This window comes from Alnus glutinosa, chromosome 6 (genome assembly GCF_958979055.1).
Source record: "Alnus glutinosa chromosome 6, dhAlnGlut1.1, whole genome shotgun sequence".
Lineage (NCBI taxonomy): Eukaryota > Viridiplantae > Streptophyta > Magnoliopsida > Fagales > Betulaceae > Alnus > Alnus glutinosa.
Genome location: NC_084891.1, coordinates 8,555,591 through 8,580,528, shown reverse-complemented (window position 1 = coordinate 8,580,528; position 24,938 = coordinate 8,555,591). Strand labels below are relative to the sequence as shown.

Here is a 24,938-nt window from a genome sequence, read left to right as displayed (position 1 = left end):
AACAAGCCGACCAAGCCCAGTTCGAATCTGCCAGCCTCAATTTATCTACATCAAGGTATCGGGCTCGGATTCGGGTCGATCAACTCTTGGCCAGCCCTAAGTTTGATTTCGGGTAGAAAGAACAAATTACAGCGCCCTTTCTCTCTGTCTGCGAAACGCAGAAGATTAAATGGATAGCGACATTGAAGAGTCGCTGAGGAAGAGACAGAGAAAGAATCCTTTTCTTGGGGATTCTTCTTCTCGCAAGGTCAGTTTTTAATTTTTTTTTTTTTAATTTTTTTTTTCATCCAATTTTGCAATTCTTGCTTATATTGTTGTTCTTCTAAATTGTATGTCCCTGTATTTAGATTGACTGCAGCTAACAATTTTGATTGTGAGAATTCATAGATGCTAGGTGATGTATTTTCTTGATTTCAAGTATTTATGGGAAACAAAGACATTTTTGTGTTCAAGAATAACTAACTAGTAGGCATAGTGAATAAAATAGTTAACCAATTACTAATATCTGCCGTGGTTGAATGTATTCTAGCAATTTTGTTGTTGTTGTTGCTGCTTTTCTTCTTTTTGTTGTTATCTTTGTTATTATTGCTATTCACAATTGATAGCTGCTTAGCTGATTTATATGCACCGAGTATCTTCAAATGTGTGAATCTGTGCAGCAATTTGAACAGCTTGCGGGACGTCCATTCGTAATGGGAGAAGTGGTACTGATTCTTACTCCATCTGGCTATGTTTAACTAATTAGATAAAATGCATAGTTGCATTAATTTGCCCAGCTCTAATCACCGTCTTTAATCGATTTTTAGTACCATGTGCAAAATATTGGCTAGTTTGCTGCCAGGGTGATTGAAAAAATTAGAGAAAGAGAGAGATGTATTTCTTATCGTCAGTTTTAATTCCTGCTGCTGGAGGTTGTCATAGAAAATACTAGGTGCTGAAAGAGGCTCCAATTGCAAGATGAAGTGTTTGACTGGGATAATATGAATTATATAGTCTGGTCACAAGTTCAAGAAGTAGATATTCATTTAAACCTTGGGGAATAAATGCTTAAGAACATTGATGTATGAGCAATTCCCTGAGAACAATGGCTAACAGGAGAATGTGCATTGCACACAGTATTTGGATATGTGCGGTCAATAATATGATTCATGACTTAGTTCTGATTTTTTAGTTTTTTCGTCTAAAATATTGCAATTGAATGTAGTAGTAGCTTTTAGAAAATCATCAAGTGTTATAGAATATGTAGTTTGTGGATTGCCTGTAATCTGTCATATTTTTAATACTGTTCTCTTGGACTCTCTCTCTCTCTGATAAAACATTTTCAATTATTTGTATGCGTTTTTCTTGTGATTGGCGTTGTGCATTTCTCGTTTTTTGATTTCTAAGTGATGATCAATGTCGGTATTTTTCGTCCACCATCCTCTTCTGATGTATTGCTGATTTTTCTTACATTACGTAGTTCTCTCTTTCTCAATACAATTATTTTGGCTCTCGGGAAGTTATAATCATATTTTATCTATAACAGAATTTTATGCCAGAGGAAGACATTCGGTTGGAGACAACACGAGCTAGATGTACCTAATCTTTCTTACTTTAATCTTCTTTTTTCCTTCTGTTCTAAATTGATCTATGCCTGAAAATGCTTATGCTTTCAAGAAGAACTGAAGCTTTTCCCCTACATCACAGTTTCAAATGTTCTCAAAAGGCAAGGAGAATTAACAGAGCGTCTTTCTAGGTACAGTTTTCTTGGGAAATTTCAAGGCTTCATTCATGTAAATATTTGTTATTGTAAAATCACACTACAAACTTCTTAAACTGTCATTTATCTTTTAGTTCAATGAAATCAGTGAGCTATGTTAATGCGTGCTTGAAATAATGCTATACCAAGGAAGCTTCCTTCTAAAATGCTTCCAAAAATCACATATTTTATTTAGTTTCTCAGTTTTTGCCTTTTTATTTTTAATTGTATGATATTATAAGAAGATGGTCTCGTGGTGTAGTTGGTTCATCATGTCATCACTTAGAAAAAAGAAAGAAAGAAAAGGAAATCACTTACCATCCCAAGTAGTTTGGGTTGGCTATATTTAGAAATTTAGTATTGGGCAAATATTAGTAATTGTCAACTAGGAATAGCAACAGTTATCTTTTTAAAGGGAAAATTATTTATCTGATTATTGGGGTTTGTAGTTATACCAAACTAATCCTTGGGGCACCAAAAAATCCTAAAAATCACTTGGATAAGCTATTTGTCTAAAATAGTCCATGTTATCCAGTCGTTTCAAAGAAACCGTTAAATGCATGCGTGAATCCACGTTACAACCAATTGCCGATTGACACTGAATATTGTTGATAACTCACACCACTTGTTGCTGTTGTAAAATTATAGTTTTACCCCCATTTTTTTTTTCTAAAAAAAAAAAGTAAAATAAACAATTTTTCTTTTTTTTTTTTTTTAACAAAAAGAGGGGTGGCCGCTCAACCTGCCCCCTGTGAAGGCCACCACTCACCTGGTGAGGGTGGCCCCTCTTTTTTCTTTTTTATTTTATTGAAAGAAAATGGCAAAACCCTTGTACACGAAAAGTATACAAGAGAGCTGAAACTGTTATAATCATTTTTTAAATTATTATTCTTATTTTTAATTTGAAGGTGAAACTGTAATTTTACAATGGCAGCAAGCAGCGTGAGTCATCAACTATGTTACGTGTCAATCAACAATTGGTTGTGATGTGGATCCACATGTGCATCTAACGGTTTCGGTCAAATGGTTGGACGACAGGAACCATTTTGGACAAATAGCTTGCCTTAAGGATCTTTAGGATATTTTTCATACCCCAGGGATCAGTTTGGTATAATTGCAAACCCCAAGGATCACATCAGTAATTTTCCCTTTTTTAAAAACCAATCCTGGTGGTCAAAGGATATGAATATTCAGGAGGTTGAAACTTCTTAATGCCCTTGACATTGCTGCCTTTAATAATGAAGTTATACATATCTAGCTAGGGGGCCTTTTTGTGATGATTTCTTTTTGAAGTAATGCTCAGATAGAAGGGAGAGTGAAGAAGAAAGTAGGTGAATTTTATTGAGGGGTTGTGTCTATGGTTATGTCCATGTCTATAGTTTCAGGTATATAATGCGTTGGCCATCCCCATGAAGCAGTTTTGTTCCTTTAACCTCTCCAGCCAAAAGCAAATAATTGATATAATGTCCTGAACATGTAGCGATCACCATTGTATCACACTCTGCTAATCTTATTATATATTTAATTATGTCTGTTTTCTTCTGATCTTAGTAATCAGAGAATGATTTTTTTATGACTTGTTGGGTGTCAAAACAGGAACATTTTGTAGTGAAGGACGACAATTTCCTTTTGCATGACCTTTTTCAATGATTTTGAGACTTATGCCCTTCTGAAATTGTATTATTAATTGTTTGCATGTAATTACATATTAACGAAACCTAGAAGATTGGTCATGGAAAATCAAAAATTAGATAGCTGGATGATTAAAATGTGTTTCAGAGAAATTGCTTCAAGTACATCATTTAATTGCAGACATGACATCATGATAGAGTTAGCAAAACCCTGTTAATGTTGGTAATATTATTTTAGAATCCTACTGACTTTTGAGAACCTAAATGGATACCCAGGATCTCCATATATGTTACACAGCATCATTGAGTTGTGCATAACAGCTCTCTAAACTACCATTGGGGGATTTGATAATTGACTTACCAATTCAAATTTGACAAAGCATCATGTTGCTGCACTTTATATAATTTTATTAAGAGAATTATATGCAAACTTAGTAGTGAAGGGAAACAGTAATCCAATTTTCTTCCTATGGCACAGGATAGTCTTCTATGCTGTTACAATCATCTAGAATTCTTTATCCTTAGTATAAAAATAAATGTCTTGGTAGCAAATGAATGTCTTGTTAGTTGCATTAGATCAGGGAAACCTGGCGTGCTGTGTAAATTGGACCTAGAGAAGGCCTATGATCATGTTAATTGGGAGTTTTTGTTGTATTTGTTGAAGAAATGTGGCTTTGGGAGAAATGGAGATTTTTTTTTTTTTTTTGATAAGTAAGAAAACTTCATTAATAAAAGCGTATGGCGCCCCTAAGTACACATGAAGTATATACAGGAGCAGTCAAAGCTAACCTGTAAAATCTAAACCCCATAAGCCAAAAAAACTCCCAAAAGCAAACTACAAAAGAGCCCAACTAAGATACAAGGCAACCCACCACCCGCCAAGGCACACTGACCTACACCCGCCCAACTAAGATACAAGGCAACCCGTCAAGGCACACCAACCTACACCATGTGTCCCTTGCCTTTCCTACGCTTGAAGGGATCTTTTGCGTCACCATAATTGATGGAGCTATGCAAATTTAGAAGCTCCATTTTTGATAGCCTATTATATTTCTACAGTGCGTTTCTCCATTCTTATTAATGGTTCTTCCTCTGGATTCTTAGTAGTTTTCGTGGATTAAGACGAATATCCTTTATCTTTATTATTTTATGTGGTTGTCATGGAGGCGTGGAATCGGATGATGTCTATCACAATGTATAAGGGCTCTTATTAGGTTTTTCAGTGGGATTGAGGAATAATAATCTTCTAGTGTCCCATCTTTTGTTTGCGAATGGTACTTTGATTTTTGGGAAGCAAATTGTGAATAGCCCCGTCAACAACATTGTTTATTATTATGTTTTGAAGTGGTTTTGGGATTGAATATTAATTTATCTTAATCAGAGTTAGTTCCCGTTGGCGATGTGGTAGATAGAAGGTTCGACTAGTATTATTTTTGTAGGGTGGCTTCTTTTACCAATGAAGTATTGAGGTTTGCCTTTGGGAGCTTCGTATAAGACTACATCTATTTGGAAAAGGATTGTTGAAAAAATGCAATGCCATTTGGTTGATTGGAAGAGGCTTTATTTGTCAAATGGAGGTAGGTTGACTTTGATTAAAATATCTCTTTCGAATTTGCCTCTTATTATCTTTCCCTTTTTCCATTCTTGTAGCTGTGGCTAAATAGGTTTAAAAACTTTTGAGGGAATTTCTTTTGGGGTGGTATTGGTGATGTGTTTAAGTTTCATTTAGTCAATTGGTCGAAGATTTGTTCTTTGATTCTACTAGGCGGTTTGGAGGTAAAAAATTTGATTCAGTTTAACCGAGCTCTCCTGGAAAAATTATTATGGCGTTATGCTACAGAGAGATAGGCTTTTTGGGGATTGGTGGTGGAATCTAAATATGATAGTATGAGGGGAGGTGGTGCTCCAAGGAGGTAGGGGGCCTTTCGGAGTGGGAGTGTGAAAATATATGAGGGGGTGGGTAGTTTTTGCATGCTTTGTTAGATATAAGGTGAGAGATGGGTCCAAAATCAGGTTTTGGCATGATTTATGTTGGGGGGACAAGCCCCTGAAGGTAGTTTTTCCAGAATTATTTAGTATTGCACGTTTTAAGGAGGTGTGGGTGGCAGATCATATGCAATTCTTCAATGGAAAGCTTCAGTGAAATATACCTTTAACCAGACAAGTGCATGATTAGGAGGTGGACATGGTCAATTCTTTCTCCGATCTTCTGTATTCTATCAGATTGAGACAAGGTGGCAAGAATAAAAGATGTTGGATCCCCTCCAAAAAGTGGGAGGTTGAAGTAAGGTCCTTTTATCATGCATTGCTCATTCATGCTGGTTCCCCATTTTAAGAGTTAAGGCCCATTCGAGAGTGGCGTTCTTTGGTGGACAACGACACTAGGAACGATCTTGACGTTGGATAATTTGAGGAAGAGGAATATCATAATAGTGGATTGGTGTTGTGCAAGAGTGGAGAGTCTATAGACCATCTTCTTCTTTATTGTGAAGTGGCAAGAGAATTATGGGCTTTAATTTTCGGTCTTTTTGGTGTAGAATGGATCATGCCTAGAAGGGTAATAGATTTGTTGGCAAGTTGGGGGGTCAGAAAGGAAACTGTAACATCTTAGAAGTTTGGAGGACACCTTTATGCTTAATGTGGTGCATTTGGAGAGAGCGAAATGCAAGGAGCTTTGAAAATCATGAGATTTCATTGGTGGAGCTTAAGAACGTTATGTTCAAACCTCTTTATACATGGACAAAAACGTACAATAGTCTCCATTTTTCTAGTTTTTTTTTTTTCATTTTTGGACTTTTGTTTTTCTTTTTTCATCCTTATTAAGGATCTCTCTTGTATATTTCCAGTGTACTAAGATTATGCCTTTCTATCCTTTATAATGAGACTGAATTACTTATAAAAAAAAACTAAAAAAATGTATGTCCTTGCTCTCTCTTGCTTTCTTCCCTTTTAATATAGTAATTTTTGGTTACAGTTTATTCAGTTATGTTCAGTGTTCAGATAAAGTGTAACATTGTCTCACCTTTTTTGGTTGTTGGATTCTAGCCTTGAATAAAAAAAAATAAAAAATCATTGGTTTGATTTAAGTGTTTTCAGCGTAGAATTTCTTGTTCTTATCTCTGTGATTTTTATGTGTGTGGGAATATTTTTTTCTTCTTTCAGTATCACACTTTTTTGTATTATCACATGTTGGTGCGCACATTCTAGCCATAGTTATAAGTTGCATGTTTGTTGCAATGCATTTAAGTAATGATATGGTTACTAAAGGATATGTTTTATTGATTTATAAAAGTTTTGACATTAGTGCTTCTTAATAGGGATTCTGACAAGATGATATTTGAGCGTCTACAAAAAGAATTTGAGGCTGCTCGTGCTTCTCAAACGGGAGGTAACTTTGATGTTTTACATTTGGATTTGGTTAATGCTTTTGCCCTTTCTTGCTTTGGGTAAAAGGATAGGTATATCTTGTCACACCCCAATCCCAGAAAGGAATCAAGGTAGTGATTCTGTGTTCTCAAGTGCGCAATATAAGATATATAAATTCAAAACTTTAATTCTAGAGCAATTAAACAACAAACACTTTTAATAAATTAAAACAGTCTAAACATAAATGTTTAACAATATTGATTGTCTAAAGCATTCCAAATAAAACAACTGTTCAGAAATTCATACTAGAAGCTAGGTGCCACACAACACTTATCCTAATCCTTGAACTCTCGACCAACCTTCCTGCTAGTTACCCAGTTGTCTAAGTCCTGCCTGACAACATCTGAAAGGGGAAGAAAAAGGGGTGAGTTTGGGAAAACTCAGTAAATGGATACATAAATAAATAAGGAAATAACTCTTGGCTTTTCTAAAAATACTTGTGAAATAATCGTATCAAAATTTCTCTTTGGGAATTTGAAATTTCAAAATCTTTCTTCTTTTGAATATAAACATAAAAAGAATTTCCAAAACAATTCCCGTTTAAATTTATCTTCTCACTTGCTCTGTGGCCTTAGACACTATTACGCCTTGTGTGTGAGGGTTGTGCAATCATGAGGGATCTTGACTTAACCTTTGGCCAGAGGAGGAGTCATTTGGAGATGAGTCTACCCGATTAATTTTGGGTGCACTCGAAATCGAAACATTCCAGTGATGGACCACATGAAGTGGTTGCACTCCATCCTTTGGGCTCCGGTACGAAGCTATCTTTAGTCTCTAAGGCCAATTAAGTCTTTCTTAAGTTCTCAAAAATTTCTCTCTTCTTTTAAGTACATGCATTCTACCAAAGCTCTTGAAACTTTCTAAGATTATTCAATCTCAAACATTCTTTTTAAATCAACATCTCAAATAAATAAGCAATTCATATAGTAGCATAAAACATAATTTAAAATCGTACAAAGCATTGTATAAAATTAGGAGTAGTTTAGCTATATTCTCTTTCCTTGCTACTCTGCTATAAAAGCGACTTACAGATTTATAAGTACTTGAGTTAAGGTACGAAAATCTTAGAATAAGCCCAAATTCTACTGACATTTATTTCTAATTGGAACTTTGATCATTGACTCTCTAACTTATCTGATCTAACTTGATTTGTCTAGTTTTTCTAACACTAAATTGTTCTAAATGGTTTAGGATTAGGCTTATTGTCTTCTTTAAAACATCTCTAATTTTTTTTTTGGAACCCACGAGCCTCCCCAAAAAGATCTTTACCTACCATGAGCCTTCCCTTTGGGCTTCCAAAGGTCATGCAGCCTAGGCTTGTTTTGCTTTACCTTGGGCCCTATCACTTGAGTCCAAGGTCCTAGGCCCACTTGGGGTCATTGGGCTGACCCCATTCTGCTCCATTGGACCTAGCTTGGGTCAAGATGAGTTTGGCTTGGACTCCAACAAGTGTCCTTTTACTATGGGCCTCCTAATGGGCCACTTGCACAGCCCTCTAGGGGTTCTAGGCCTATCTAAGGCCTTTCTAATGGACCTGGTCTTGGCCCAAGAAGTGGGCCTTAAGGGCCTCAAACTTGTGCCCAACCGTGCTGTGCTCAGTTCTGGAATTTCAGTCAGCACAATGTGGTTTTTGCCCCGCTGTTGTTTCATTGCAACTCCATTTTCCGAATGCTTTGCATCGTTGGAAAGCTGACTCGAAGATGAAGAGTTTGGTACCTAATTTGGGGCATGATTAGAAAGGTTTTGGTCTCGAAATTTCTCGTTTCTGAGGGGTCCAATTCTGCCAAATTTCTAGATTGGGCTGTTAGGCATTTTTCGGGTCTAATGGGCCTTCCAACCAGCCCAATGGCCCAAAACTCAGCCCAATAATCTTTGGGACACCTCCTAGGGTTTACTGAATGTGGGAAAACGTGACCTAGTCTGTGAAATCAATTCAGAACACATCAATCTAAGGGTTGTGAGCGACTCGTGGAGGTGCGTCCTCCTCACAGGTAGTAGCGGGTGGTGGTGGTTTCTATGCGAAGGTATGGAGTGGCGCTTCTTTGTCGAGGCGAAATCCTTTCTCTTCTCGATGAAGGAGGATGAGGCGGTGGTGCGGTTGGAAGAGAGAAGGAAGGTTTTTGTTGGTGTGTTGTCTATGGGTCTCCCTTGTACAGTCTAGTTGGTTGCGACGATGGAGGTGGCGTTGTGCAACATTGGGATGAAGGATTTTGTCAAATCCTTTTGGGAGGGTCAGCAAGTTTTGATCGTATGTCGAGGTGAGAACAAGGTCAATTGTTTCTTGGAGCTGGCGGTGTATGCTGAGGGGGTACGACAAGGACTTATCTTATTGCCAGAGGGATGTGAAGGGAGAGGTTGGGGTAGGTTAGCTGGGGAGTTGAGTAAAGTGGTGGCTTTCCTTGAAGCCTTGGCTGCTCCCTCCCCTTCCTCATCTCCTATCTTTCCTGAGTTAGGGAAGAAGAATGGCTTGAAGTTTCCATCGTAGAGGGGAGATTTCAAGCTGCGGAATCTTCAACTGTAGTGTCTCTTGGTCCATTGGGTATTGAATAGGCATTTGATGGAGATCTGTGGGGTAATTTTTTTGAATCTCAGCTGGGGTCCAATTCTCAAGGGATGGTGGAGTGTGTTGTTGGTGTTTTAGGGTATGGTAAGAAGCTCTCTGATCTAGGTTTGCAGCGTTTTTGTTTTGATGCTAAAACTGAAGGAGTTGGATGTAACATGGGAAAGGAGAAGAAGTTTTCTCCTTTTTGTGCGAGAAGGGTGAAGGGTGAAGTGGAGCGGGCTGTGCTGTGATTTCTCACGGGTCTTTTGGAGATGGCCTTCAGGGTGTTCTTTTTGGCTTAAGCCCAAGACCAAGTTTCTCTTTAAATCGAACTAGCCAGGTTTGGACCTTGGTTTTAAGCCCATTTCTAAGATGGATTTGACAGGTCATGGTTTGATGGGTCCAGAGCCCAATCAAGTGCTGGCAGATCGCATAAGATGCAGATCGAGACTCAAAATGCTTCTTCGGAGACGATTTTGAGTCAGGAGGAACTTTCTCGATCTTGGAAAGTCGGCAGTGTCCTAGCGTTTACCAATGGTTCTTCTTGGGCGGCTGAGCTTGGTGATAGATTTCACTTCTCTCTCCCTATGATGTTGGAGTCCGAGGTGCCTATATACCTGTCGGAATCCAAGACGCTGCTTAGGTATTTTTGGAAGCTGAAAAGTGAAAGGTGCGAAGCTGAACGAGAACTTGATTGACGAAGCTATAGCGGCGATCAATGTCCCTCCTTCGTCTCTGGGTCTACGTTCTTCATCGTTGGCTGGGGTCGTGTCTGCGCCTTTTCGAGACGAGTTCAGTAAGCCTCTTCTTCGGTGTGGCTTCCTTCACCTGAGTGGTGTGGCCCTTCCTTTGACTGGAGTGGGTGGGTCTCCTCTCTCTTCGGCCCAATTTGTGGGTGAGAAGATTCTGGGCTTTGGTGTCCACTGAGGTTTGTGGTTTGTCCAGTGTTTGGGTGCACTCTAAGTGGTGTTTTTAAAATCTACCCCCTCTCCCACCAGGGGAATGTGAAGGGCATTTTGGACTTAATGGCTCAGGCTGATGAGGAGTAGCGTCAAGAGGTTTCAGTCTCCACTCCTAAGATTGAAGGGAGTAGAGAGTGAACAACTTAGAGTGTTCAATTAATTTTGATGCTAGGGGTTTTGGTTCTAGCCAGGGCAAAGGCAAGAGGGCCCTTGTTGTGATGTAATGTTCTTTGAGTTTTGTGGGCTGGTTCTGTTAAATTACCACTTGTCCCAAAAGTTTAAGCTGATAGGAAGAGGTGGATTTAATCACTTAATCAATACTTTAACACTCCCCCTTACGTGTGGGTTCAGACTTCCTTTTAATAGGTGAGGCCCAACACGTGGAATATTTAATTGAAATGGGAGATAAATGGAGTCAAGATTTGAACTCAGGACCTTTAGCTTTGATACCATGTTAAATCACCACTTGTCCCAAAAGCTTAAGATAATAGGAAAATGTGAATTTAATCACTTAATCAAATACTTTAACAGGTTTCTGTTGGGGTGTTTGAGTTTCTCCCTGTTTTTGGGTTTTGCGGGTGTTTCTCTTTCTTCCTTTTTTCCTGTTTTGGTGTTATTTTTGTATACTTCCTGTATGCTTGGGGCGTCTTTACGCTTTTTATAAATTTATTTGATTACCTATCAAAAACAATTTTTTTTCTTCATTAAAGTGGCGGTTATGGTTAGCTTAGGGCTTATTTTTAAATTTTGGAAAATTTAAAAATATTCCCCATAGTTTAAACAAATTGAATTTTTAACCCAAAATTGAGAGAGAGAAAAAAACCCCTTTTAGGCACAATTTTCAAATTTTAACCCATCTATTTTTCTAATTTAAATCCACCACCCAAGCCCACTCTTAGGGTCCCAACTAGGTCTCCCATAGGCCAAATAATGGCCAATTTCCTAAAATAGAAAGTTTCTTGAAATGGAAATTTTCCAAATTGGGAAACCTTAGAATTTTCTAAAATAAAATTTTCCTAACACTCCTTATATATTTCTGTCACTATTCTAAAAAAATTACCTACACTTTATTTTACCATTTGAAAAATTCTAAACCACATGAAAATTGAGGGTTCGGAGTTCAGGTTATTACATATCTAGCTTTGTTCCTTCTCTTGTTTTGGTATCATTTTCTTTCCTCACATTACTTTCAGTTGAAAGTTGTACTCAAAATTGTAGTTTAGTTGAAAAAATAAAGCTTTTGTCACCCTGATCCCACACTTCCGCTATCGACTTTAGTTTTTTAGCCCTTTTTAATGGGATAAGGTTTGGGCAGAATTTAGGTCAGTTTAGCACAACAATCTTTTTGACCTCCTCAACCCATCCTAGCCCTCTTTGAAGCTGCATCTCTCTAGTGAGGACTTGTAGGACGCAGTAGAAACTTTCAAACATCTAAACAAACTACAATTTACTTAGTTACCATTCCTAAAGTTGATATTCTAGGAAAGAACTAAGTCTGGATTCTTTTGTTGTCAAGGAATGTCAACTTCTTGACAGAGGGTGCAGTTGTTGTCCTTCCTAGCCTACACTGCAACTGTCTTTGCATTTTCTTGTGAAGTCCTGTTGATGAATAGGATCTGTCATCTTGAGCTTTCAAACTAGAAATGATGCTTGCTTCTGGGCGAGTGCTTCTTCTGCTTCTAGATAGTATTTGGTGAATTCTGGCCGCAGAACGACCACCGATCACACACATCGGAGGATGGCCCAGCCTATGACCTTGTGGCTGGGTAATTGACATATGGAGATCATGATTATTGCCAATTTGCTATGTTTACTATTCTGCATTTTATTTTATTGTCATTTTTAATTATTTACTTGACTTTGGGCTCTATGTTATTTTTTATTTGGAGCATTATGTTACATCTTTAGTAGGCTGTCAGCCCAAGTGTGACTAGGGTTTAGATCCCTAGCCTACTTAAGCATATTTTTGTATTGTTGTTAGGAACTTTGGATGAATAAACAATAATTTCATGACTGTTTCTTCTCTGGTCTTCTTCCTCTTCTTGCTTCTTCTCTTTCTTTCCCGCTTGCTCTTCTCTTTCTTCTCCCTTTCCCTTTTTCACTTCTCCCATCTACTTTCTTCTTGGTTTCTACTGTTGTATTGTGTTATGGACCTCTGTAACAAGGGATAAACAATGATAATTTGGATAGATTTGGGTAGGATAATTCGAGGAATCCTGGGCCTCCTGATGTTAGGGTAATTCGAGGAACCCTAACACTCCTAAACAACTGTTAGAGTTGAATTTTAATTTTTCTTCATAACTTTTTATTCCTCAAGACTTCCTATTTATAGGGTTACAAAGCTTAATATAAAATACGGAAAACAATAAATAAATATTACAAAACCTAAATAAATATTATTAATTCTACAGGGAGACAAATCCCTTATTTTCCTATTCCTAAAATACCCGCTACTTAATAATGGGAATATCAATCCCTTATTTCTTTCCTAACCTAATGGGATTTATACCCTGTTTATCTTTTATTCACTTAATGAGGGACATAGATATAATTCCAAGAATGCCCTTGTCACATACCCTAGATACGTAACACTCCTACCCTCTTCAAATGGACCTTGTCATCAGGGTCTTAGGAGGATGCTGCCAATAGATGCTGACATGGAGGGTAGCACTAGGGAAATTTTTTTTTGCATAAATATTTCCCATATTCAGCCGGTGCCGCACAAGTCTTTATTTTCCCCCAAATTGTGGCTCTCATCCACAATCTTCCAGTTAGGGGAAAGTAGGTTTGGCAAAAAAAATTCCTCGTCAGACCCTGATTTCACGCTGCCAACTGCTCCACAAACGTGCGTCCCTTCTTTTCCAGCTGCAACTTCTTTCAATTTTCCTCTAACAGTAGATTCCGGTTTGAATTCTCCTTCAGCAAAAAATCCGGAATTCTCGGGTACTGCCATAATACTCTTCAATTTTCCCCTAGCAGCAGATTTTCGATTCCCATCTCCTTCAACAGAAAATCCAGAAATCTCGAACCCAATCTTCACCCGTCCTCTGCTAGTCAAGCCTGAGCGTGCTCCTCTATTCACCTCTCTCAAAGGAAAATGTCGATTGTTGGCCTGGATATTTGCATCCGTCACAAAATCCCACGGAGGCTCGTCCCTGTTTGGGATGGAAAATTTTGGGCTACCGTGATTCACGCCGCAATCGCCGTTCTTTGCGCAATCACCGTCTGGGTGACGTTTGGGTGGCCACCAATGATTAGAAAATTCGTCTGGAGGAGAATCCCGCTCTATCGGACCTCCACCCATCACTCTGGGTCCTATTTCTTGCTGCTAGCCAGGGGATGACGCTCTGGGCCACTACCCAATTTGCATTTCGGTCTGCTCCCTGAGCCTCTTTTTTGCCGCCAAATGCCAAACGTTGGCTTCGTGGAACCCTGGGTGTTGCTCCGAAGCACCTTTCTCAGCCTCTCTGGACCTCCCTTGCTCGAGCCCTTGTCTCCTTCTCCACGACCCGACACCTTCGCTCCCAAATCAGACACTGCAAGGAACTCGTTTTTGTCCATGAAATTACTTGGTTTGTACCTTGGTTTTTTCTTTCTTCTGAACCAGTCACAAGCTCGTCTATTCTTTCCCCTTGCACCAGAAAAAGAGGAACATCCAAAGATGGAGAGTTGCGGTTAGCTTGAAGAAACGGCTATGTGGGCTTTTATTGTGATTGATGGGTTTTGTTTGCTTTTTGGGTGGGATTTTGAGTGGTGATGGTTTGATCCGTGGTGGTGAGGCTTTATGTGAGTTGATGGCGTTGTGGGTATTGGGCGATGGTGCAGCTGACAGACATGGTTGGTGGCTGGTTTGAGGTTCTGCGAGGGTGGGTATGGTGATTGGGGTTGTCTTTTGAGTGGGGATGGGTTTTGGGTCCTTGCAGGATGGTGGGGTTGGGTTTTCTGGTAGATTTTTTTGGCAGGATGGATCTTTGGCTAGGCGCCCAAATCTAATTTGTATTAGTCTAACAAAACTATTCCAATCTGTAAGATTTGTAAAGACTCCCCTTATTTCCCTTTCTTCCAACCAAGTTGGAGCCTCACCTTCCATATGATATGAAGCTACCATATATCTATGATAATTGGGAGTATCGTAATAGTTGAAAAATTGGTGTATCTTGTACATTCAACCCGAAAGATTCTAACCATCAAATTTTGGAAGATAGTAACTCACCATTGTAGGAACTTGGCTCTGATACCAAGATGTTACGGACCTCCGTAACAAGGGATAAACAATGATAATTTGGATAAATTTGGGTAAGATAATTCGAGGAATCCTGGGCCTCCTAATATTAGGGTAATTCGAGGAACCCTAAAACTCCTAAACAACTGCTAGAGTTGAATTATAATTTTTCTTCATAACTTTTTATTCCTCAAGACCCCTATTTATAGGGTTACCAAGCTGAATATAAAATACGGAAAATGATAAATAAATTTTACAAAACCTAAATAAATATTATTTATTCTAAAGGGAAACAAATCCCTTATTTCCCTATTCCTAAAATACCCGCTACTTAATAATGGGAATATCAATCCCTTATTTTTAGGCTACTAATGGAAATATCAACCCCTTATTTATTTCCTAACCTAATGGGATTTATATCCCTGTTTATCTTTTATTCACTTAATGAGGGACATAGATATAATTTCAAGAATGCCCTTGTCACATACCCTAGATACGTAACATATTCACATTAGTAGCCTAAAAATAAAGGATTGATATTCCCATTATTAAGTAGCGGGATTTTAGGAATAGGAAAATAAGGGATTTGTCTCCCTTTAGAATTAATAATATTTATTTAGGTTTTGTTATATTTATTTATTGTTTTCTGTATTTTATATTCAGCTTTGTAATCCTATAAATATGGGTCTTGAGGAATAAAAAGTTATGAAGAAAAATTATAATTTAACTCTAGCAGTTGTTTAGGAGTTTTAGGGTTCCTCGAACTACCCTAACATTAGGAGGCTCAGGATTCCTCGAATTATCCGACTCAAATCTATCCAAATTATCATTGTTATCCCTTGTTACGGAGGCCCGTAATTTCTTGGTATCAAAGCCAAGTTCCTACAATGGTGGATTACTATCTTCCAAAATTTCATGGTCAGAATCTTTCTGGTTGGACGTACAAGATACACCAATTTGTCAATTATTACGATACTCCCGATTATCACAGATATATGGTAACTTCATATCATATGGAAGGTGAGGCTCTAACTTGGTTGGAAGAAAGGGAAATAAGGGGAGTCTTTACAAATCTTACAAATTGGAATAGTTTTGTTAGACTAATACAAATTAGATTTGGGCACCCAGCCAAAGATCCATCCTGCCCAGAAAATCTACCAAAAAACCCAATCCGACCAACCTGCAAGGACCCAAAACCCACCCCCACTCAAAAGACAACCCCAATCGCCATACCCACCCTCACAGAACCTCAAACCAGCCACCAACCATGTTTGTCAACTGCACCATCGCCCAATACCCACAACGCCATCAACTCACATAAAGCCTTACCACCACAAATCAAACCATCACCACTCAAAATCCCACCCAAAAAGCAAACAAAACCCACCAATCACAATGCAAGCCAACATAGCCGTTTCTTTAGGCTATACCGCAGCTCTCCAAATCTGGATGTTCCTCTATTTTCTGGTGCAAGACGAGCTTGTGACTAGTTCAGAAGAAAGAAAAGAGCAAGGTACAAACCAAGCAATTTTGTGTATAGAAACAAGTTCCTTGCAGCGTCTGATTTGGGCGTGAAGGTGTCAGGTCGTGGGGAAGGAGACAAAGGATCGGGTAAGGGAGGACCAAAGAGGCTGAGAAAGGTGCTTCGAAGCAACACCCGGGGTTCCACGAAGTTGGCGATTCGGCATTTGGCGGCAAAAAAGAGGCTCAAGAAGCAGACCGAAATGCAAATTGGGTTGTGGCCCAGAGCGTCGTCCCCTGGCTGGCGGCAAGAAACAGGACCCAGAAGGATGGGTGGAGGTCCGATGGAGCGGGATTCTCCTCCGGACAAATTTTCCGGTCACCGGCGGCCACCCAAACGGTGATTACGTGAAGAACGGCGATTGTGGCGTGAATCACGATAGCCCAGAATTTTCCATCCCAAACAGGGATGAGCCTCTGTGCAATTCTGTGACGGATGCAAATATCCAGGCCGATGATCGACATTTTCCTTTGAGAGAGGTGGACAGAGGAGCACGCTCGGGCTTGACTAGCGGAGGACGAATGAAGATTGGGTTTGAGATTTTCGGATTTTCTGTTGAAGGAGATGGGAATGCAAAATCTGCTGCTGGGGGAAAATTGAAGAGTATTATGGCAGTACCCGAGAATTCCGGATTGTTTGCTGAAGAAGAATTCAAACCGGAATTTGCTGTTAGAGGAAAATTGAAAGAAGTTGCAGCTGGAAACGAAGGGACGCTTGTTTGTAAAGCAGCTGGCAGCATGAAATCAGGGCCTGACGAGGAAAATTTTTTGCCCACCTACTTTCCCCTGACTGGAAGATTGCGGATGAGAGAGCCACAATTTGGGAGAAAATAAAGACTCGTGCGGCACTGGCTGAATATGGGAAATGTTACCCAGTGCTACCCTCCACGTCAGCATCTATTGGCAACATCCTTCTAGGACCTTGAGGACAAGGTTCATTTGAAGAGGGTAGGAGTGTTACGTATCTAGGGTATGTGACAAGGGCATTCTTGGAATTATATCTATGTCGCTCATCAAGTGAATAAAAGATAAATAGGGATTTATATCCCATTAGGTTAGGAAAGAAATAAGGGATTGATATTCCCATTATTAAGTAGCAGGATTTTAGGAATAGGAAAATAAGGGATTTGTCTCTCTTTAGAATTAATAATATTTATTTAGGTCTTGTAATATTTATTTATCGTTTTCCGTATTTTATATTTAGCTTTGTAACCCTATAAATACGGGTCTTGAGGAATAAAAAGTTATGAAGAAAAATTATAGTTCAACTCTAACAGTTATTTAGGAGTTTTACGGTTCCTCGAATTACCCTAACATTAGGAGGCCCAGGATTCTTCGAATTGTCCTACCCAAATCTATCTAAATTATCATTGTTTATCCCTTGTTATGAAGGTCCGTAACACATTTGGCCAATGAGAACAAGTAGGAAAAATTGACAGATTCAAATGAGCCAACACGGCAGATCGAAATGAGCCATGCCAGTTGAACAAAGGTCCTGCTCCAGATACTTCTCCTACCAAAGTTGGCCAACGTGTGGATGGTGCTTTCAAGTCAGCATTGTCACTAGTAACGATGACACTTTCAAAAGTGAAAACTCTTCAAGAAGATTTCAGCATTGTCATCTTACTAGATGTTCCAAAAGTATTGGCGCAAGAAGCAATGCTGAACTTGGCAATTTAGACTCTATGAAGTTAGCCAAATCAGAAATTGAGCCGGTCTCTGTCCCAAAGAAAAGGAGTAGGAAATCGAGTTCCTTAATGAATCCTGCCAAAGGCTATGATCATTCTTGTCTCAATTGGCTGGAGACAATGTTTTATGAAGCGGAGGTCACTAGCTTGAATCTCTCTATTGGGGACAAAAAATTACTTATAAAAAGAAGAAAAAATGAAAATAAAAAAGGATATGATAATTCTTGGATTTGTACAGGAAGGAAAACTCCAAATATGTGTCAATGAAAGTTTCAAGACGGGTTTTGATGATTCACCTTTCGAAAACCTAGATCCCAAGAAGGCCACTTTATCAACGCTTGAAGAAGTGACTGAGCCCCCAGGGTTTCAACATAAAAATAATGAGATCACTGCTGGTTCTCTGTCCCCAGATCATTCACTTCTTGATGCAAGCCATCCTAAAAGGGGCCGACTAAAGAAGGAAGGGAACATGGTGACTCATCCTAATTCCCTCTCAAGGTCACAGGGAGGGTCCTTGAATGCTCGGGTTGAGGAGAAAGCACCCCAATCTGTAGATCTTAGTTTGAAAAAGGAATCTAAAGCTACCAGTAACTTTGATGCAAAACCACAGGGGCACTCCAGAAAATTTTGAATTCCTACAAAGACCAATGAGGAGACAACTCTAGCTCCTGAAGTAGTCTCAGAAAAAGAAGCTTTTGTCCTGTCTTCCTGAGCAGAAACCAGTGCAGCTGTCAGATATCAATGGCAGGTCGTCAATCCAAACAAATATCAAGAAAACGAAGAGAGATGATGCTACTTTTGAAAACGATGTTACTGAAACATCAGGTGGTAAGATGATTTCTAAGCCTGAAACTAAATCGAACAATAGAGATGAAAGGTTCTTGGATGAAACCCCTAAAACAAAAGTCAGGAGGAAGCGCACCACCACAAAGGAAGGGTCTTCTGTAGAGTCTGATCTTGGCGAGTGATTGGTTGGTAGCAGAGTAAATGTTTGGTGGCCATTGGACAAGATACAGAAGACTGATCTTGGCGAGCGATTGGTTGGTAGCAGAGTAAAAGTTTGGTGGCCATTGGACAAGACGTTTTATGCAGGTGTTAATTTCTATGACCCTTTGAAAAAGAAGCACCAGGTGTTATATGCTAATGGTGATGAAGAAATCTTTAACTTCCAGAAAAAAAAAAAAAAAAAAGAACACCAGAGCTACACTCGACAGGGTTGAGTTCTTCCCACCCCAGGAGAGTTGGTGCAGACATTAGATTAAGGCCACCAATCACACGTGTGTATGGACGTTGACGTCGGAGGACTGCCCAGCCTATGACCTAATGGCTGGGTAATTAAGATCTGGAGATTATGATTATTGCTATGTTTATTATTCTGCATTTTATTTTATTGTCATTTTAATTATTTACTGGACTTTGGACTTTATGTTAATTTTAGTTGGATCATTATGTTGTTTCTTTAGTGGGCTGTCAGCCCAAGTGTGACTAGGGTTTTGTTCCCTAGCCTATTCAAGCATATTTTTGTACTGTTGTTAGGAACCTTGGATGAATAAGCAATAATTTGACGATTGTTTCTTCTCTTGTTTTCCTCGTCTTGCTGCTCTTTCTTCTCCCTCTTTCCCATTTCTTCTTCCCCCCTTCTACTTTCTTCTTGGTTTCTACTGTTGTGCTGCATCAGTTTCTATCTGGTGCTAGGTGATAATTGCAATTGTTTTGGTTACTGGTGTGCTGGTCTACCTGTTTTGAGGTTTTTAATTGTAACGTTTTCTATGGGGCTTGCATTTCACTGATAGAAGTTTCAGTGGATATAGATTAAATAACTTAAGTTGATTGCATTAACAATAACAGATGTGGTATTTGGCTTGACTTCAGTAGCATAACTTTATAAAATCGTTAATGTTCTTCTCCATAATTTTTTTCCATGAATGTTTTGTATCAGCATCCTATTTTTTAAGTAGTTTCTGTTTAATTGCTGCTTTAACTAAGGAGTGCTTTTTTTTTTTCTTTTTTCTTTTTTTTTCTTGTGTAGAGATTTGTTTAGATGGTGAAGAATGGAATGATGGGCTATTAGCAACAATAAGAGAGCGGGTATGACAGTGTTGAGATTTTTAATTGATTCATTACTATTCTCTATTATCAATTGATTTTAGAATTAGTTGATCAAGACTGTTGATCTCTGATGGTCTACGCTATGTAGTTCCGTATTTCCTGTAGGACTTGATAAAATGCCTGATATCACTCATCTGGTTTCATTATCAGGTTCACATGGAGGCAGACAGAAAGGCACTGCCAGGGGATGCAAACATAGCACAAGGTCCTCATTTTCAGGAAAAAATTACTTATAAAGTTGGAAGTAAGGTAATATTCCTTGTTAATGAAATATTCTATTTGCCGGAATTGGCAAGGGTGACCTACAAAATGAGAAGATTCTTTTAGTACTTCTAGCTGATGGTGATTGTGACGTGTGCCCATGGTGGTTGCTTTCACACAAGGCAGTTAAGTTGTTTGTCTTGAACATTTGTTTTAAAGTTTGAAACTGTCACCAATCAAATTTTGAAACAAACATGAAGATGACAGGAAAAAGTGGCTGTTTTTAAGCAGGTCATGGGTGAGATTTAAAACTTGGGGGTGTGTTTCAAGGAAGGGAGATTTTTTGGATTAAGCTGGAGAGAATTGGATACAACCCATGAAAATTCATGAAAAGAGGTGGGAGTAGCTAAACATGGGTCTTGTTTGATTCAAAAATTTATAGTATTCAATTCTTTTCTTCCACGTTACCCCTAATGTTGGAAAAATATAACAAAATGTGAATTAAGTGGATTTAGGAAGAAAATCTATCGCATAGCTTCAAAAGTTGGGAGCACAAACAGTTTCCTTGATGTAAAATCAAAGATATGGAAAATGAAGTACTTGGGCAAAATAGTTGCTAGTTGCAGCTGACTCAAAGTCGTTTTATAGAAATGGTTTAGATCTGAATTGGGTATATAGGTGATACTGATATAGGCTACAAAGAGAGCCGATAAATATTTCTCCTGGTACAATATTATTCATGTAGTAAATTTGAATTTAAAATATTATTTATTGTTGTTCTGTTGAGTCATTTCTTGAATATCACAGTTTTATTGTCATGTGAGCAGGTGATTTGTTGTTTGGAAGGGGCAAGAATTGGCATACAATATGAGACGTCTTTCGCGGGTACTTTGAAGTGATCTAGTTAAAATTTTGTACCAATATAATGGTCTAGCTATGCTATAACACGTCATCTGTTACAACAGTTACTATTCCAAGTGCACCTATGAGGTTGCTGACTGTTTATTCAAGATGTGCTGATAGAAGGACCATCTCTATCCCTTGGTGTTGTCTCTCAGTAATGAATTGCTGATATTTTTCTTCTCTGTATAATTTTTTTTTTTTTTTTGGCTGGTGTAAGTGGTTAAGTACTCAATTGAGGTTACCATTTTCACATGGAACAACTATTTATTTGACAAAATGACTGTCTTAATATATTCAGTTGGAATAATAGGGCAGTGGCTGAATTGAACATCTGTTATGGCAGATAAGAATTTCCACTGAAAAGTTTTCAACAATATCATCTTGTGTGTTGATTTACAAAAAATGCTTTTCTGAAGAAATGGTTGGAGTTGTTTTCACCTCCTTTGTTCCTTGTGAAGATATTAGTGTCACAGTTGTTCCCTATTTTATAATGGCCTTCTCAAAGAAATGATATCTGATGCAATAGACCTAAGAATAAAAATCGTTGAGGTAAATATGAATTGCCACCGTTATAGTCAAAAGTATTGCTTCTGAAACTTAAATTCCTTCCCCCTTACAATTAAAAATTTTAGTGTTAAGACAAAAGCATAGAATTTCTGATCCATGTGAAGAATGTTATGGTTGATTCATTTGGGGTTATCGTTTTATGTGAATTTGATTCTTGTGGAGATCACTATCTGCTTACACTTGGAAAATTAACTCATTTGTTTCTGTAATTTTGCAGGAGAACCTTGTGAGATATACCACTGTGTGCTTGAAAGCAAATCTTTTCTTGAAAAGATGACTGTCCTTGAACACACTGTTCCCTTTTTCTTACCAATACGAGAAGCAGAAAATGATCTTCTTTCTTCCAATGCCATGGTAGGGTTAGTTGCCTGCATTGTCTTTGCTCAAGTTGATACTTCCGCAATGCTCTAATTTGTTGCAAATATTGTTCTCATGATTTGCTTTCAGAAATTTATAGATTACGTTGGAGAACTTTTGCAGGCTTATGTGGATAGGCGAGAACAGGTAAACTCTTGGTTCATTTAAACATCATAAGAGATAGTTTTGTTATATCCATATCTTGTGTCAGCAAACTACTGGGGTCTGCACGAGTGTTCTGCTAGATTTGCATTGTGTGCATTGAATAATTATGAAACTAAGTGGAGCATATGGAACTCATAAAGAACAAAGCATTAAATGTATTGAAGTTTTTCTGAGGTTTACAACTTGGTCTGCCTATTTTGATCTTGATGTTTATTTGAGTTCCTTAAACTAAAAAAAAAGCACATAATTAAACACTGTGAATTATGGATTGTCAAGATGACATGGGCCACATGGCAGTGCTAATGATAATGGCATGGTTCAGGGATATCATTTTGATACATTGGGGGGATTAGGAGTCATATTCTAATCATAGATAAAAGATCAAAGCGTTGAATTTAAGAAATACTCAAAATAATGATAAGCGTGGAAAGCATGTTGATAAGCATCATAAACATACCTGTAATATCATGGATAAATCTGTTTTCTGATAGGTTGATCATTGATGGATATATTGACATTAGAATCTTGGTGTTGACAAATATTTCCTGCATTCGATAACTTACACACACACACACACATATATATGCTACAATATAAATTCTTCTGACAATAACCAAGTTTTAATTCACTGTCTCATGCTTATGCAGGTTCGGCTTATCAAGGAGTTGTATGGAAATCAAATTAAAGAATTGTATCATAGCCTTCCATACCACATGGTTGAATTTGTTCTAGATGATTCTGAGTGGTTGGTACATTTTCTTGTATTTGCTCCCACTTATTCTGTGAAATCACTGGAGCGATCTCATGCTCTGCTTTTTTATTTTTCTTTTTTCTCTTTTAAATTATTGTTCTACTGTACCCAGCTTGTAGTTCTTTTGCTTTCAAAAATCTTATAAGATGAATCCTAGATGGTCTTGGTGGCTATTCCACTTCACATGCATGTTAGAATAAGTATTATTAAGTTAATCATTAGATAGGAAAGGTTTTTAGGATGGGACCAAATTGGAGAAATATGAAGTTTGACTTGTAATTGGTTTTTAAAAAAAAACCATGATAAGGTTGCTGCATTTTGGATTATTCTGTTGCGTTCTTGCTCTTCCAATATTTGTGCAACCTGATATATGTGTTCAATTGAAATTCGATTTATTGTTAGTCTCTTGAACTGAATGGATGTCTAATAAATCTTTCACCCTTACTAAAACTAATTTCCGAGTAGGAGTCATTTTTCCTTCTTTTTAGTTGATATGCAAAGGTTTGTGCCCCAGAGGGTTAGGACATTGGTTTGGTGTCTGTAATTCAGTAGCATGAATACAAAGGACTAGGTTTGAATGAAATTCCAGTGCTTTCCACTAAAAACTGAAATGTGAGTATATGCCTTTGGAGCTAAGAACAGATATTTATATATTGGTTGATAAATTGAGCTCTACTGCATTTTCCTAAACAGTAGCTTTTTTTGGCAAACGGGAAAGATTAATTGTTGATCTAATTATACTACAGCTAACTTTGTATCTTCCTGCAATAGGCCAAGGTTGTTCACCGTGCCTTTCTCCTTTATTTGTCCATTATCACATAATATGATGGTAATTCTCGTTGTAATTGCAAAACTAAATGCAGGCTAACAAATTCTTCTGAAAATGGGTCCTTATGTGATTTAGATTCAGTTGTTTCTGGGAACTGATAGGCTTTTTCATTATACCAGATGTATCGTCAGAAGATTGTTTTTATCTTATGTTTTTTTTTATTTTTTGAATATGCTGAAATTAGGGTTTCATTGTTGCAGCAAGGTAACAGTAACTCTTAGATATGCAGATCTTGTCTCTGTACTTCCAACTCGAATCAGCGTGCTTGCTTGGCCATCCAAGAAAAGTAGTACTAATGCAGCGACTATGACCAGGAAGGAAAATGGATTGCTGGGAAGTCACCAAAAGCCTGCCCGCTTGTCATATGCAGAGGATGCCTTACGAACAATGAGCTTACCTGAAGGTGTTACCTTTCCCAAATCATGAACACTTTTTTTTATCTATCTTGGTTTAAATTCTACCAATAGACATGAGGTCTCCCTCCTCCCACCTCATTCCTGGCTGAACTATGTTTGATCCAGCACAATTTTACAGGTGTGGAGGGATTTTTTTTTTTTGAGGGGGGGGGGAGGAATTCAACTGATCTGTTTTTTCACTGGAATTCAGCTGTACTTTGTTGATTTGTTTTGATAAATGATTTTACACTCGAACATGCATTTTCTGTCACCAAGGAAACTTTTTCTGGTCTAAATCATCTTACAGGGCACAGCTTGAGTATGCATAATATATTTAATTTGCTTTTCAGTATTTCAATAAGCGTGCTTGCTTGTTTAAAAGGATGATCTTGCAGCTGAGAAACATTTTCTAGGCACTTTTTGTATTAGATTCTTGCTATGCTCTCTATGTAAATGCTATACCATATCCTATGATTGCTTACAGTTTTTTTTTTTTTTTTTGGGGTTCTGTTTTCTGCTTCCCTATCCCAGCATATGCAGAGATTGTGTTGAATCTGCCTCGAGCACTTCAGCAAATGCTTCAGCAGAGGAGCCCCACTTAGTGATCCATGTTTTGGATCTGTACAAATATATAGCAGAACAGAAATCGTTCGGGGTTGATCCAAGTGTTGTGTAAGCAAAAATGAGACCACTGTTTATCTTGTTTCTCAGCATGAAACTTGAAATCTTTTACCAAAAGCTAATATTGGAAATGATTTTTGTAAATAAGAAAAATTCTTTATTTTTGTGTCTTGTTCAGATCAATTTCATTTGGACATCCTATGGAAGTGACATCAATTCATCTTAGTCTGACCCTGGGGATGGGATGGTCCCATTCTTGGTGGTACATTGTATTCAGGTAATAGTGAAATGAAAAAGCATGTTCTCAGCA

At 38.1% G+C, this 24,938-nt stretch overlaps 1 protein-coding gene across 2 annotated transcripts; it reads left to right on the top strand.

Annotated features, from left to right (window-relative positions):
- LOC133871755 (uncharacterized) lies at positions 1–24,938 on the top strand. Of its 2 annotated transcripts, XR_009900869.1 has the most exons (14): positions 1–247; positions 660–704; positions 1,526–1,574; positions 1,687–1,735; positions 6,687–6,757; positions 19,760–19,818; positions 19,990–20,088; positions 20,868–20,925; positions 21,728–21,864; positions 21,958–22,014; positions 22,680–22,777; positions 23,813–24,015; positions 24,539–24,679; positions 24,807–24,938. XR_009900869.1 is itself a non-coding variant. In XM_062309171.1 (13 exons), exons 1-13 carry the CDS (start codon positions 170–172, stop codon positions 24,607–24,609), a joined length of 1,074 nt encoding a protein of 357 aa, XP_062165155.1. In that variant the 5' UTR covers positions 1–169; the 3' UTR covers positions 24,610–24,938. The 2 variants fall into 2 exon arrangements, 1 of the variants encoding a protein (XP_062165155.1); XM_062309171.1 differs by having other exon boundaries at positions 24,539–24,938.